Source organism: Nanorana parkeri, unplaced genomic scaffold (genome assembly GCF_000935625.1).
Source record: "Nanorana parkeri isolate BGI_ZX_2015 unplaced genomic scaffold, ASM93562v1 scaffold248, whole genome shotgun sequence".
Classification (NCBI taxonomy): domain Eukaryota; kingdom Metazoa; phylum Chordata; class Amphibia; order Anura; family Dicroglossidae; genus Nanorana; species Nanorana parkeri.
In genome coordinates, this window is record NW_017306516.1 from 1970201 (window position 1) to 1987349 (window position 17149).

Here is a 17149-nt window from a genome sequence, read left to right on the forward strand (position 1 = left end):
ATAAAGATCACAGGTTAATGTGAGACGTGCAAAGGCAGCCCATTCATTTTGAATGGGCTGCTAACGTACAAAAATGGACAAAAAAAGTATGTGAAACATTTGTTCTGATGCAGTACTCATGACACATGGCATTGCATTGCTATGAATTGTGATGCACTACAATGCATAGCCATCACAGATCCATTGCTAACACTAATACCCTGTGGTATCTACTTTTATAATTGGTATGATTTGATAACAATTTTAAAGCCAATAAACTTGTAGCATGATACAGTTTGAGGACAAAGCCTAATGCCTTTAAATCTAAAAATGTAAACACTTTTGTTTCTCAATCATAAAAACTACAATATTTTATCTGGTCACAAAGGTTTCAGTGACCCTTTGGATATGAAGGGGGTTAAAGGGTGGTTACAGTTTATGGGCATTTATGACTAGAGTTGTATATAAAGGCTGTTAAAGGCAGTCACATAAAATATGTTTGATTATTTCTTGTATCCATTTTTAATTTTTAAGACTTTTGATTTGTATTTTCTGTCCAATTCATTTTCCACTGCAGATTATGCCTGGCCTTTGCCCCAGAAGCTATGTCCTGTGTGGATCTCATTGGATGTATTATTTTCTACTGCATCTATCATGCATCTCTGTGCTATTTCTCTCGATCGATATGTAGCAATACGTAACCCCATAGAGCACAGCCGCTTCAATTCTCGCACTAAAGCTATGATGAAGATTGCTGCTGTGTGGACAATATCAATGGGTAAGCAGTGAAGTCTTTGTTTAGTTCTGATCGGGAAGGCATTTATAATTACCAAGTTTCAGCTATCAAGTGTGTTTCTCACAGGAAAACTATTAGAAAAAAATATTCTGCTAACTATATGTGGTTTAAATGTATTATTATAGAATGGAGCATATTATTTCTTTTTTTTTATTTCACATGCAATTTTGTTTATTTTTCCACACATATACAGAAAGACCAAGCTGTCCTGCCAAAGTGACAGTGGTAGGGTTTAAGGCAATCAATGACATTGTCAGGAGTGGCTAAAGCACAACTCCAGCCTTTTTTCTGGATCTGACTGCAATACTCACCATCAATATTCTGGGTTTATTACCAAATTTTTAGATACGTCCTGCACAGTGGGCACACGGATAGAAACAGAACCTTAGGTTCTAACCTTTCCTCATGCCACACAAAATAAAACCTTAGTCTGGAGTACTACTCTAATTGTAAGGACAATATTTAAAATGTAACACGCACTGTTACATTTGTTACAATGTAGTCTGACACCATGCTATCAGACAAGCATGATGGAGGGTTACATACAAAAAAAGTAAAGTAAAAAAAGTAAAGCAGAGCATTCACTTGTTACTGACCATCTGTTCTTTGAGCTGCTTTTTGTTTGCAGCACACCACTGCATCATTTGATAGGGAAAAAAATAAAGTGCAAGAAAAGTGTGCACCTAACCCACCTCAAATCATATTACTTACATTCACCCCCCCTCCCCCATCTCCATAGATAAAATAAAATTAGGCATACACTAGTTAGGCCTATTATCCCTTATTAAAACTGCCCTACTGCTAGACAATTCTACACTGCTGTATCCTAGGAAGCACTGATGTAACAGGCAGCATTGTAATCTGAGGGGTGATGCTGCAATGGAAGGCTAACAATACTGATGGATTTTCAGTAGTAGATGTGCAGCCTTGTCTTCTGGAAACTGTCAGGATCAGGGCGCAAAATACTACCTGGCTGCAGCTGTCGAGCTCCCCCACTTATATTACAGAAATCCCTGAAGATAGCGCTAGGTCTTACTTTCGGGGTAGGTCTTACTTTCGGGGAAACACGGTAGGTTGTTTTTTATGCAATTAAAAAATAAGTTAGCAATGTGGATCTCATAAGCAAAATATATTTTTGACCAGAATAAAACTTCAAGAAAACATCTAGAACAAAAATGACTCACAACCATTCTAGTTTTCCTTTAATGTTTGGCTATTCATTGAGTGGCCAGATTTTTATGACCACCTGACGTTTGTAGGCAAATTAGCTATAATTTCGCGCTGAAGTTGCTAGAGGGCCAGACCATTATAAATGCCTTTAAACGTGGGATGATTGTTGGCGCTCAGAGCCATGGAGCGAGTATCAGCAAAACAGCAGAATTTGTTAAATGTTCAAGAACAGCTGTTGTTAAAGTGTTTCAAGACTGGACTGTCAGCCGAAAATCTGGGTCTGAACGTGCGAATTGTGGCCGTCAGCGACTAGTCAATGTTAGGGCAGAATGGAGAGTGGCAAGACTGGTACAAGACAACAGAAGGTCAACAGTGCATCAAATGACTGCAGGTCTTAATCAGGGATCCTCTCAAATGATCTCTGAACACACTCTTTGCCGTACACTGCATCGTATGGGATATGGAAGCCAAAGGCCTGTTCAAACACCTTTGCTGTCTGCAGTTAACAAGATAAAACGTCTCCAATTCGCACAGGAACACAAAGATTGGACAGTCAAGCATTGGAAAAAAGTCATGTGGTCAGATGAATCATGTTTCCAGTTGCATCATGCAGAAGGCAGAGTGAGAATTTTGCAGGAACAGCATGAAAGCATGCACCCCACATGCATGAGTACAACCCTTCAAGCTGGTAGGGGCAGTGTTATGGTTTGGGGCATGTTTTCCTGGCATGATTTGGTCCCTTTAATTCGTGTGAAACAACGTCTGAATAGCACAACATACCAAAGTATTGTTGCTTATCAAGTTCATTCTATCATGTTGATGGCGTATCCCGATGGAGATGGCTTCTTCCAACAAGACAATGCGCCATGCCACGGTGCTCGGAGTGGTTTTCAAGAACATGAGGGAGAATTTACAATGCTTAGGTGGCCCCCACAATCACCAGATCTCATTCCAATTGAGCATTTGTTTGGCGAAGTTGACAGAGCCATCAGGCAGCTGGTTCCACAACCATCAAATCTCACAGAACTGGACAGTGCTATTCATCAGGCATGGTGTCAGATTCCTCGCATCACCTTTCACCATCTCGTGGAGTCAATGCCAAGAAGAATCGCCGCAGTATTGAAGGCAAAAAGTGGCCCAACGAAGTACTGATGGGGTGGTCATAATAATCTGGCCACTCAGTGTACTTGGGAAGCTACAAGACCTTCTTCCCATCAATCATTAGCCGCTTTACATCAGTAGGATCTAATCCCTCCCAGCTGTGGTGGATTTGCAATAGTGGACTGTGAAGAAATGTAGTGGATATTTTGCATTGTATGTCTATATAGCAAGAGAACCTCTTCCCAAGCCACTCATTATAGGCAATGCTTGCAAAAAATCTTATCTTGCCATAATGTGTTCATATGGCCATTCCAATGGTGCATTGTCTATTCTCCCCTACATCACCAGTGCTTCCATCTTCACCCAGTCTTCATTTGAGTTCAGCAGTTTTCAGCCCCTTGATTGGCCAGTCCAACATAATGAAACTGATGCAAATGGCACAGGACCTTGTGGACCTTGTTAAACCTGTGCAAGTATCAGTTTTTTTTGGGCAGAATAGACTTACACAGTCTCTCCTGTCACAGAAAGCCTGCCAGTTAGCCATTTTTAAAAAAAACCTCACTTCCACTTTAAAGGCCATTTAAAATATTTTTTATTATACTTGTTATCCAATCAGACTGTGAGCAAAAAAAATGGAATTTATTTTTTTACTACGTGTGTGTGATTAGAACTGTCAAAGCTGCCCTGTGCCAACAGCACACTGAAGAGCAGAGACACTGTTCTTACACAAAAAGAACAGTGGTCCAATAATCCCATGCACCGAACTCCAATCAAAAACACTTGTTTCCTGAGCAATGCTGTTGATTAAAGTACTTTACAGAGGGAGTGTCAGACCACTGAAATCCTTCTCTCCAGCGTGATGTCAGCAGAGGGGAGCTTTAACAGTTTTATTCACTTACTATACAAAATATAATTTACCTGTTACGCAGCCTAACTCTATAAACGCTATAAAAAATATGATAACCAAGGCTTTAATTGGGCTTGGGAATTGCTACAACTTCACTTTAAACAATTGCCAATATTACTGCAAATGGCAGCTGCTCTACCCTGGGGTCCTCGGCTCAAATCCCAACAAGCACACTACCTGCATGGAGTTTGCATGTTCTTTCTATGTTTGTAATGGGTTTTCTCCCATACTCAAAAGGCATAATGCTAGGTTAATTTTATTTACCATTGGTATTAATACAGCACCGACAATTTACGCAGTGCTTTACATGCACATTCACATTACTCCCTGCCCTCAAGTAGCTTACACTCTAAGGTTCCTTTCTCATGTGCATATATACAGGGCCAATTTAGTTAGGAGCCAATTAACCTTTTAGCATGTATTTGGAGTGTGGGAGGAAACCAGAGTACCTGGAGGAAACCCACGCAAGCACAGGGAGAACATGTAAACTCCTTGCAGATAGTGTCTTGACCAGGAATTGAACAGGTTGGTGCCTGTATTAATTAGCCCTTGTATGTGTATGTATTCATGTGTGGTAGGGACCCTAGACTGTAAGCTCCTTGAGTATGTAAAGTGTTGTGTAAATCGTTGAGGCAATATGAATAAAAACATGTGTATAAAAGTCCATGATAAAAAGGTTTGTGAAATACATTCAAATCACTAGCAGCTGTATAAATAACACATGGCAGATGAGTATAAACCAATATTAAACAGTGCTTAGTGAAATAAATTAAAACACAATATTTGTGCATATATTATGTGCAAAATATCAGTGTGTATACTATACTGTATGTGCAGCATGTGCAAATATATGCCATGTGCAAATCTAATCCTTATATTGTACAACTGGTGTAAAAAAAAATGCTTGTGCACTTCAATCACCACAATTTTCACTCAGTCATAAAACAACACGTGCATGTGCCCCCTCCATGTGTGATGATATCACTGTGTGTTGACTCTTCCCTATGCATTTCGTCCCATTGACTTTGTCAGAAGTAGTCCTCAGGGCAGAAACTGATGTGATTGTAAAATATGCAAAGTGCTGTTTAAAGGGTAAATGCTGTAATAATACCTATAATAAATAGAAAATGCTCACTTGCATAGATCATGACCATAGATCCAAAATGTTTCCAACGAGGGGTACTCCATTGATATGCAAACCTAAAATAACAGTCTTGTTATGTGCTATAATATAGTTCTTTCCATCCTGAATGTATCTATTTTATTATAAAATTATTTCTGTATCTAAAATGATTCCATCATTTGCATTATAAAGTAAACATGTTATTGATGTCCTATAACGTCATACTTGAAATTTAATTATGGATATTAAGGATATTCAATTTTTCATTCTTTATCCTACCACCTTCTGTTAATAAGATCATGTGCCCTGAGCACTTTCTTTTTATACATTTTTTTATAGAAATCTCCTGGGAACTGATGGGATGATTAAATGGAGTTACATTTAAACTTCCAAAAACATAGCTCATCACAAATTGTCAGTAACACTGGTAGCTCCACTCAAAAGCTGCTGAAATGATTCTGCATACATATTGTTCAGGTGAAAAGGAAATCCCCAATTATCATATATAAAGATGCTCTTTAAAGAAAGTATATTGCATGCAGACAGATTGGTAGAAACACATAAAGGAGAACTATGAGTGATTTCCACTCATTCTCATAGTTAGAGCCGGCCTGTGACAAACAAGCTGTTTGTGACAACTGTCAGTCACCACTCCCAACAGGGATTCCCCCTCCCCTCTCCGATACTCCAGCGCTGAGTAGAGGAACGAACGGGGGAGGGGCGGGCACAGCTGGCTCTGCCTCTAGATAGGTAGAGCTAGCTGTCACTCACGCAACTGGGTGGATCTGTATTGTCAGAAAACATCCCGGCTGCAGCGCTCTCAGTATATCGCGGGCAATAGCTTGCGATATATTGAGCTTTGGGTCATGGCAGGAGGTTAGCATATGCCCTAATGTGACCCTAAAGAGAACTATGGAGAAAAACACTTACCCAGTAGTTCTCTTTTAGGGAATCTAGTGAAAGAAGAATCCAGCTATTTATGATGGGTCTTTTTGGAAGGTAGGGCATCGCCTTTACTACACCATGGGGCCAAAATCGGACTGTATCTTATTTCTTACTTAGGGGGTACACTTTAAAGTGCAGGAATGACCTACTGCAGAAGGTAGTGACAGCAAAGTCATCAACAATGGAGGTTTTCTTATTAACAGTATCCAAAGTATTATTGCATTGCACTCCACTGCCATGTTTATATTATAATGTATAGACTGTAAACTATGGATAGTGATTGTATTCTAACTGCATATAAACATATTACTTAGGGCTTGTTCACACCAAATGCAGACCAGATCTGCATGAGTTTCTGCACACGCATTGTAGTGTGTTTTGCCGCGTTTTTTATGCGTTCCGGGCCGTTTTTAAAAAAAAAACTAAAATGGGCTTTCAGTGCGTTCCAGGGCATTTGCATGTGTTTTTGATGTGTTTGCATGCGTTTTGGTGCGTTCCAGAGCAGAAATTATAGGGCATACTGCAGTTTTTTCACATGCTCTGGAACTGAACGCTCTGGTGTGAACTACAGCCCAAAATACCATTGGAATACATTGGACGCAGTTTTGATCCGTTCTGTAACTGCTCTGTTCTGCACCTGGAATGCGTTTGGTGTGAACTAGCCCTGACAATTACATGGGGTGTGCCAGCGTTCTGCCACTTCAAAATGTGGCCGCTGTCACTCGGTCATTATTTTGAATGGGTGCCAGCTGCCGCTTGTAAGTGCCAGATTTGGGATTCCTACTGCAGCAAATTACGAGTTCCTGATGTGAGAATACCAGATTGTACCTGAAGTGCAGGTGTGAATGTAGACTATGAAGTGCTCAGGAGGGCTTCTAGAATGTGGAACAGTTTGGAGGGTTTTTAATGTCACAAATGCTGGATACAGTTACTGCGCAGTTGAGGAATTATGCGAAACGTCGCAAAACATGTGCAGTGATTCACAAACATTAATATGTCACAAGAACACTTAAGAAAAGATGCATAAAAGAAATAAAACTTTGTGGTTAGTTAGCTTAACATTTTGGTGTTGGTGCCTAAAAATGTTGCTGCAAACGCATTAATAAATTCCCCCAATTTGTTTTGAGGGAGAAATCTGATATAAATAAGCTCACAAAGTAGCAGCAAAGCATCTTTTATTGTTTGTGTTCTTGTTTATCAAAACAACAGTTTCACTTATTTATTTCAAAAGAAGTAATACAATAGCATAGATATAAAATCTACTAGCAATCATTTGTAAACTATTTTGCATTTTCCCAGGATACCAAAACATGTGCATGTTCTGCACCTGCCTATCTAGATTTCATCAAAGATTTCCTCTCTGTAAATGTGTAATACTGTCATATGAACCACAAGGTCGGGATACAATCAGATTGCTACTGCTATTCATTATGTCCTAGACTGGAGGATATGAATGAATTTTTCATTCTGAAAGATTTACAAAGGCTGTATAACATGTATGTCCTTGTTGCGGTCTATAGATTGCACATTATTTACCTGTCACAATGAATTCCCTGCAGTATCAGAAATCAAATGCAAACATTATGTACTCTTTTAAACCAGCCTTCAGTGGAACTAGATCATAGTAATGTAAAGTGATACTAAACTCAGAAGTTAGATTTTAAAAATGCATTCAAGTACCTTAACTATTAACGAAAATGTATCTTATTTGTGTATCACTCAACTGTAGATCCTCCAATCATCTCTGAATTCATTCTGACACTGTCCTTCCTTCTGAAAGGTGGCTGCTTTTGTTCCCCATGGTCCTTGTGTGTGTTGTAAAGTAGCCACTGCCCCAAGCCACCTCCCGTGATGGACTACAATCTCACATTTGGTTTACTAATTTGTATTGAGATTGTAGTCCATCACAGGAGTGAGCATGGAGCGGTGGCTACTTTACAACACACACAGGGATCATGGGGAACAAAAGCAGGCACCTTCTAGCCCTAGAGCAAGTTTTGGTAAATGTGGCCACAGGATTACTCAGCTCATGGAACAGATACAAGGTATTAGTCCCTCTCCCCTCTGCAAATGCTTTGTGTGGCAGATGTACCGGAGCAGTGCAACACCGTAGCCTACCAAATTCATTATAAAATGGTGGTTTTCAAGTTAATTTGCATTAAACTCATAATCTTTGTCAATCATCAGCATTTCAAGGTTTTAACTACCACATCTAATTTTTTATTCCATCCTTACTACACTTCCTAGCTCCCTCTCTACTATATCCTGATTCACTCTTCGTAATTCTTATTCTCTAGCTTCTCTATGTAATCTAATTTTATTTTTGTACTCCACCCAACTTACTCACACCCTAGTCGTGATTTAGAATCTCTTTCAACCCAGCATCAGCCAAATGGGCAGATACGGAACCAGAATTTGGGCTTGTAGATTAGCTCTTCTCTCAGCTATAGTGCACAAATGTTCATTCATGGATGAATACTAGAATGTAGAGATGCACCAATACCCATACTATTATCGGAAACGGTGCCGATACGAAGTATTTGGGTGAGTACTCGTACTCGCCCAAATGCTCCCTCATTGCCAGGGAGCATGGTGCTGGCTTCTGGACAATCAGGAACCCAGGGGGTGGGTAATGACTCACCCCCCAGCTTCCTGATTGGCCGGGAAGCTGACTCCATGCTCCCTCGTCACTTGGTGACTCCTTATTGGAACTTCCGTCATCAGTATTTGGTATCAGCAAGTGCCAAAAACAAAAATATCACTACTCGTATTCGATACCAAAAAACTGGTATCGGTGAATCCCTACTAGATTGCATTATTAATTGAGTGTACCAATTTAGTGTAACTGTAAAAACTACAGCTCATATTACTGCCAAACCAAAGAACTCAAGAAAGAGTAAAGCACAGTTTTACTTTTTGTTTTCTGTGTTACTAGAGTTGAACTGTGTCTATGTGTTAAACTATGCAGCTAAACAGATAAATAACAAACCCTACTCTGCTCTTCTCACATTTGTTCTTACATGGTTTCTCATTATTTTTTCTTATTACAATGAATGGGTAAAAAAAGAAAACCTTCAAAAATGTGCATAGTGAAATCTAGACAATTTAGTCCTGTTCAATTCAATACGGTAAGCTTATCTTTTATGACTTATCTTCTATATTGGTTTTATGCTCAGAATAATATTCTTCGGTAATAGAAATAGGATGTACGATATATATAATAAAGTGATAGCATTATTTCAAATACGATACATTCAATATTTCCTTTGGCAGGTAAAACAGCTCTCAGATACATATTTCATCTGTGTTATTTAGCTATTTCCCTGGAGTTCAGGTTCAATGAGATGGGGAATACAGCAACTGAGTTTTCAAATATGTCCATCTGCCCACACATTACTGTCCTTGATGGATTTTCAAAAACTTTTATTTTTTACATTACAGAGAAATCAGGAGAAGGATGGAGGTTCTCGTTCCTCTTTTACAATGGCTGTAGGGGCAGAGCCAGGAACTCCAGCAGAGATATCAGTTTTTACTAGAAAACCATTAAAATGAGCATCTTCTTGATTAGGGCCCCTGGTAATAAAGGGTTCCCACCACAAACGTAATCTGGGATAACCTGCACATATTAATTTGCAGTAGGTTAATGCACAAAACTGATAACTCAGTTTTTGGAAACATTTTAAAGCTGGTAAATGTTATAAGTTTATTTTTTTATATGCGGTAACGGAAGCCTAGATACCAATGCCAAATTTAGTAGAATCAGTATGCATTAGTTACCTTGGCTATAACTCTTTGACTAATTTGCATGCCTAAAAAATGTTTTAAGGAGATATAGGGATTTCATTTGGTAGACTGTTTTAACTCACTCTTTGGTGATAGTATGATCATACTGGTTATGGTGAGACAACACTAAAACAATCAAAAAGCCCTTACTCTTATCAGTGTGCAGCACAGTAAAGCCTTCTTAAAAAAGAAGGTATGCACATGTCTCATTTCAACACATACCAAAAATGGGAGGATTAATCCTCATTTCAGGACAGTGGGTTGAGCCATGCAAATTGTTGCTTTACATCCCATTGGCCAGATACATATATTCAAAACTGCTGGTGTATAGTGTAAATATAGCCTAATATTATAGAGCAATTTATACCAAACTGCATACAGCTATTTGTTTGTGATCATAATCAGTGCAGTGTATAGAAACCATGACTTCTATGCAGTAGCCTGAAACTAAAAATGTGTGGTGTGAAAAAAAAAAACATTTTTTTAACCCTTGCAGTGGGGCTTCCCCCTGCACTGCAAGGGTTAAGTGCTTACATTTTTGTCTAGGGTGTAAAATAACAAAGTTATACTCACCTTAACCTAGCAGCCGGTTGGCTGTTAGATCAGTCCCTGAAGCCTCTCTCCCCCTCCACTCCAGCGGTCTAAGGTCCTGTGAGCCAGCGAAGGACATTCCATCGCTGCAGTGGAGACAGACTGGTGGGAGCGCTGTCACAGCTAGCTGGCTGCAAGGTTTGAGTGAGTATAACTTTGTTATTTTAGACCCTAAATGAAAACTAGCACTTAATCTTTGCAGTGAGGGGGTAGCCCCCACTGCAAGGGTTAAAACTATTTTTTCCTGGAGTTCTTCTTTAAGGCTCTAAAGCAGACTCACAGACACAAAACAAATTTCTGGTACAGTCCCATCTCCTGAGTAAGTGTTCATAGCTAATTGTATAGGCTTTCCCAAAGATGATCAATTTCAAATTGAACCAGAACACTGCGAAACGAATTGTTTCCAACCTATGGATTTGTCTAAAGTGTTTTATTTGTAGTGTTTACTGGCGTCAAACTTTCTATTTCAGCCCTATTGTTTATTTTTGAATCTGTAAATATAGTTAGAAATTAGTTAACCCACCATGATAGATATGCAAACCCATCATGAGCGATATACAAGAGCTGTCTTTTGAAAATACTGGTTGCTTGATTAACATTCTGACCCCTTTTTATTCAGCACTTTGTGAATCACTTAACCAGAAAAATGTTTACAGTAAAGAAAATCAGAGAAAGGTCAGTCTTACTGGTTTCAGGTCAGTGACCCAAAGCATTGAAGCTTTCTCAATTCCTTTAACTATCATTTTCAGAAGGTCAGCAAGGGGTCATTCCATCTGTCCCTCATGATGTGACAGGTTGTACTGACAAGCACTGAAATGGTATTTTAGTACCATTTAAAGATAACTTCAGTAATTTAGGAGACATTTGATGCTGTTTTAGCAAACTTGTGTTTATTTTAAACAGGCAGCTTAAAGTATAACTGTACTCCAAAAGTGCAGGCTTGCTAACTGCCATTTCACTGGGAAAGCCTCAGTTGCCAGTAAGGGAGGGCACTTTCAAGTGAGTTGGAGAGTAGAGGAGTTCAAATGGTTAACTGTATTTGCATACAGTTATTCTTTCATACAGTTATCCTATACTTCTGTGCTCGCAAATCTTGCAGATCAATGCTGTGTTGCCCACCGAGCCACAAAGCCATTGCCAAAAATGATCATATCTGGTCCCCAAGTCTTTTGAACATGCATAGACAAAATCTCTTTAACTCCTGAAGAGAGGCCATCTACAAGACGGCCTCTCCATAGGAATCAGTAGAATTTGCCTGTGCATGCCCAAAGTCTTTATGACGGGTCAGGAGAAGTGGCTGTGCCAGCACCCCTTTCCATGTGGGCTGCACAGTGCCAATCTGCCAGAATAGTGGACAGGTGATTATAAGACAATATCTTGGGGAGAGGGAGAGAAATGTAAAGGAATATTTTATGAAAGCAAAGTTATTATTTAACTATAAAATCAGAAAGCGTCAGGCCTGAGTAAGAAAATAAAGCTAAATCAAAATGACATGGCGACAGAACCATTAAGCCTACTAATAAAGTGCTATAATAAATATTCAGTATCATTTAACATTTATTAAAAATCACTTGCCTGACCCTACCCACATTTACCCACTTGATAAAAAGAAACAGAAACATCGGATCCCCAAAATTAGGATGGAATTCTTTTTACCCGACGTGACCCCGTCTTTTATATTTTACCAAAAATTTAGGTAATAATAAATGTTTTATCATTTAATATAGGGAAAACAGTTTTTTTTTTAAAATTCGTTAATTTTCCCTTAATATAGTAAAAAATAAACCCCCCCAGTGGTGATTAAATACCACCAAAAAAAAAAGCTCTATCTGTCCCCAAAAAATGGTATAAAATGTATTTCAGTGCAGCGTTGCATGATGCAATAAATGTAAATCAAAGTACTGCAGCGCTGAACACTGAAAAATGGCCTGGATGGGAAGGGGGTTTAACACCGCGGACTTGAAGTTGTTAAGCTGCGTGCGCTAACACACTGTGATAGATTACTTTATGTGTGACTGGGCCCTCAATAAGGACAATCATTGTGTAGTAGGTTGCATTACATTTTTCAACTCCCCATGCATATATTACCTATACCTATATTATAGAACTCTTGAATCTGCCCCTCACTCCCAAAAAAATGTCATAAGGGAATAAATGCACATGAATCATTTATATTCATTTCAGCCTGTATTCAGCCTGTATTTTAGTAGTATTTGTCTCTGATATAAAACATGCAGGGTTATTCTGTCTTTTCACTGTGTTGTGTAATTATGTTGTGAAGCAGGTAAACCAAGTAGACAGATTTCAGTGCAAAAGTAAAAAGGTTATTTATTACAATATATATTAACCACGCATGCAATAATTAGTGTTACATGAAAAAATAAACTTTAGCAAATGTATCTCATACAATATAATCATACATATTATCTTTGTATGGATGATCTGTGTTTTGACTGCCATTTAGCATGAACATATCATGCAACATAATGGTTTTGTGGTGACTGTATTTGTTAGTATCACCTAAAGAATTTAATAGAATTCCTATCTACAAATAATATCAGCCGGATAACTAGAAATCACAGGGCCCCATAGCAAAATTTTGTATGGGGCCCTGTGATTTCTAGTTACACCCCTTGCAGAGCCCACATGAGATCCCACACAGCCCACCTGAGGGTGACCATGCAGAGCCCACCATAGACTCTCTAAGGTGGGCTCTACAGGGTCTCAGGTGGGCTGGTCACACTCTTTACCTGTCCGCATCCTCTTCCTCCACGGTCGCTGATGGGCCCGCCTCCTCCTCCGTCGCCAATCCCGCCTCCTCTGCTGCCGACCCCCGGGCATTTTCAGCTTTTATTAAATAATCCCTGGTGACTCTGCTATGAGGTCCTTTTCAGGCACTTCTTGTTATCAGGTGACAACTCCCCCAATGTGTTCCTATGTTGTCACCCTGTCACATGCACCCCTCATGGACACTACAAGCGGGTGTGACCACACAACATCTTTGAGCAATGATGGTTAACTCAGGGTTGAGCTAGTGCATGTAGACAGGAAGAGGCTGGAGGAGATCATCAACATGAAGATATAAAGAAAAAAGGGGAAAAGAAATGCACCAGGTCTCAGCTTAACATCAATAGTGTGTAAAATATTTGAATGCATAATACCGGATTACATGCAGGAATTAGCAAATAAAACTGGTATCATAAGAGGTAACCGACATGGTTTCATGAAGGACTGTTCTTTCCAGACTAATCTATTAACATTTTATGAGGAAGTAAGTACTAAATTAGACAAAGGAATACAATTAGATAATCATCTAGACCTGTAGAACGTTAATCCACAAACTACGGTCTATAGGTCTAGATGAAATTGTATGTACATGGGTGGAAAACTGGCTGCAAGAACTGATGCAGAGGGTAGCGATAAATGGGTCATTCTCTAAAATGGCAAATCTTGGGAGTGGGGTGCCCCAGGGTAAAGTCCTTATTCATTCACAACATGGAGATTGGACTGACTAGCTCAATTTCTGTTTTTGTGGATGATACTAAACTATGCAGAGCAGTAAACTCTGCACTACAACAGGTCCTAAGCAAAATCGAGGCATTGGCTACAAGATGGCAAATTAAATTTAATTTTGAAAAATGTATGCTAATGCACATGGGAGCAAATAATCTGTGTGCAATCTACTACTTGGGAGGTATTACTTTAGGGAAGTCAGACATAGAAAAAGACCTGGGGGTCCTCTTAGACCACAGATTTGGCTATAGTAAGCAATGCCAAGCAGCAGCCAGTAAAGCTGGCTGCTGTGCATTAAAAGGGGGATTGTAGCAAGGGATCAAAGAGTAATACTTCCACTTTATAAATCAATGGTTCGGCCTCATCTTGACTATGCGGCACAGTTCTGGTCACCGACTCTCAGGAAAGGACGTCCTGGTACTGAAGAGAGTTCAGAGGAAGGCTACAAAATGAATTAAAGGGATAGAAGGCCTGAAATTTGAGGACTGCATTGAAAATCTTAACTTACTCATCTTAGAAAAGAGGCAATGAAGAGTGGACCTTATTGCAGTCCTCAAAATCATTAATGGGATCACAATATTAGGAACATACTGTTTAATCCGAAAACTGTATTGAGAACCCAGGGACACAACAAAAGGTTAGAAGAGAGGGGGTTCAATCTTAGAATTCACAAGGGGGTATTTCACTGTGAGAGTGGTGAACGTTTGAAACTCCCTACCACAGGCGGTGGTATCTGCTGATAACATTGATAAATTCAAGAAACTTCTGGATGAGTTTCTTCTTTTGCAGAATCTACAGGGATATGGGAGGTGTTAGAGCAAGATAAATACAGACACCCACTCATATACATAGGTTGAACTGGATGGACCCTGGTCTTTATTCAACCTTACATACTATGCTACTATGTAAAGAAGGATGAAAAAGGTGAAAACAGTATTATATGAAAAACCATAACACTTGTTTGTGTTGCACAGTGCTTTATCAAACCAAATGTCCTCCAGTTAGGATTTAGACCTACTTTAAACTAGAACTGACCTAACACAATTGTAGATTTCTTTGAAAGTAAAGCCTCAGATTAACAGCAAAATAATTCTTATAGTATTTGAAAGGTACAGTGTGCTATTCTAAAATTCTGTATAGACAAGCTTATATTTATAACATTTCATTTATTTTTCTTGCAGGTATTTCAATGCCTATTCCAGTGATTGGTCTTCAGGATGACTCCAGGGTGTTTGTGAATGGGAGCTGTGTATTAAATGATGAAAATTTTGTACTGCTTGGCTCTTTTGTGGCATTTTTTATCCCACTGATCATCATGGTATTTACCTACTGCCTGACCATTCAGGTGCTTCAGAAACAAGCTACTGTGTTCATGTATGAGGAGATGCCAAAGCAGAGAAAGAACAGCATAAGTGGTGTAAAGAAAGACAACAACACTGAAAACATTTCAATGATTCAAAATCATGAGGCTACTTCTCATATGAACTCTCCAGTGAACAAAGAGGCGGCTTTGTTTCGAAAGGGGACCATGCAGTCAATCAACAATGAGCGCAGAGCCTCCAAAGTCCTAGGAATAGTCTTCTTCTTGTTTCTCATCATGTGGTGTCCATTTTTCATCACAAACATCATGTCTGTACTTTGCAAAGAGGCCTGTGATAAGGACCTCATGGTGGAACTCTTGAATGTATTTGTTTGGGTTGGTTACGTGTCCTCAGGAATCAACCCACTAGTATACACACTTTTCAACCGAACGTATCGAAGAGCTTTCTCCAACTACATACGTTGTCAGTATCACAGTAGCAGAAATACAATGCTGCAGCAAAACCAGTCTCATCATAACCCAGCATCAACTGTCATGTATGGCAAGGACCTTAATTTAAACCATTATAGAAATGGCAATGAACTAACTAGCATGGACTTGGATGAGACAGAGGAGGCTATTGAAATGCAGCCTGGGACTTCTGAATTATCTCTAAACAGTTCTAATGTTGTCAGTGAACGAGTAAGCTGTGTTTAAAAAAAAAAAAAAGGTCCAATGGACTTTCACTACTTAGGTCAGTTTCAAATGTTTATGTAAATGAAATCTATGTCATGTCAAACTATAATGTAAATATTTGTTAATTATTAGAGGCCATTTTTTAAAGACATATCTGCAGTCAAGTGCTTCAGTCCAATTATTTATGGCAAGGTAATTTCCCATTATTTTAGACAACATAACTTATTTTGGTTACCAGGCTTGCAGAATGTGATGGCTTTTTTTATAACGTGCATGAACAAAAATTTTGCTCTAAATATGTCATTGGATGACCTGTAAAATGTAATAAAATTGCTGCACATGCAAACACTATATTGATCTATTAAAAAGTACATACATTTTATAGAGCTACTAATGTTTAAATTTTGTTTCCTTACCATTTCCATATGTTTCATGTTTTAAGAAAAATTTAAATCAGCAAATAAAGTGTTTGTATAGTGAAAATGTTTGCTTTTGTTTTAGATAGAGTAGGGAAGGGTTAAAACTAGGGATGCACCGATACCACTTTTTTAAGGCCGAGTACGAGTACCGATACTTTTTTCCAATTACTCGCCGATACCAATTACCGATACTTTTTAACAACAGGAAATGTATTTTTATAAAGTTAGAGGGATTCCCCACTTAAATATTTGTCAAAAAAACAGGTGTCCCCATTGGAAGATTTCCCTTCAGCTCTTGTTTTTATGACAGCTCTAAAATTTTGAATTTCCCATCACGTTCTGTCTGGATGGCACTCATCACAAGGAAATTGAGAAGGTGAATCTCTCCACAGAGACACAGACAGAAAAAAATGACAGAAATTCTAATCTTTCCCTATGCTATCCAAAAAAATGGCTATACATACTCTTTAACGTTGTCTGTGAAGGTTCTCATTAATTTACTTATTTTACTTACTTATTCATAGTAAGTTACATTCAGCTGGACTTGCTCTGTAATGTTGGAACACTGCAGAACAAGTACAGTAAAATGTGACCAATAATTCTAAGCTAACAATGATGTAGGTTATTCCAGGTAGTATGCATTATATGGATATGAAAGTTACCAAAGAGTTCTGTGTGGCCATTTATATAAATCTATACAATACATTTTTTTTATTTATCCTCTAAGATACACATATTACTGTTTAAAGGGCCAGTGTATCTAAAACTTATAAACTTGATTTTAAAAGATGTGAACAGGTTGAGTCTCCTACAAAGATCACATAAT

At 38.7% G+C, this 17149-nt stretch overlaps 1 protein-coding gene across 1 annotated transcript in view; it reads left to right on the forward strand.

Moving 5' to 3' along the window:
• Positions 1 to 16267, forward strand: part of HTR2C (5-hydroxytryptamine receptor 2C) — a 173203-nt gene extending 156936 nt beyond the window's left edge. The window contains exons 3-4 of the mRNA XM_018556706.1: positions 557 to 757; positions 15090 to 16267. Coding sequence (XP_018412208.1) covers positions 557 to 757; positions 15090 to 15925 — 1037 coding nt within the window. The 3' untranslated portion in view covers positions 15926 to 16267. The remainder of the gene's footprint in view (positions 1 to 556; positions 758 to 15089) is intronic.
• The last annotated feature ends 882 nt before the right edge of the window (positions 16268 to 17149 follow it).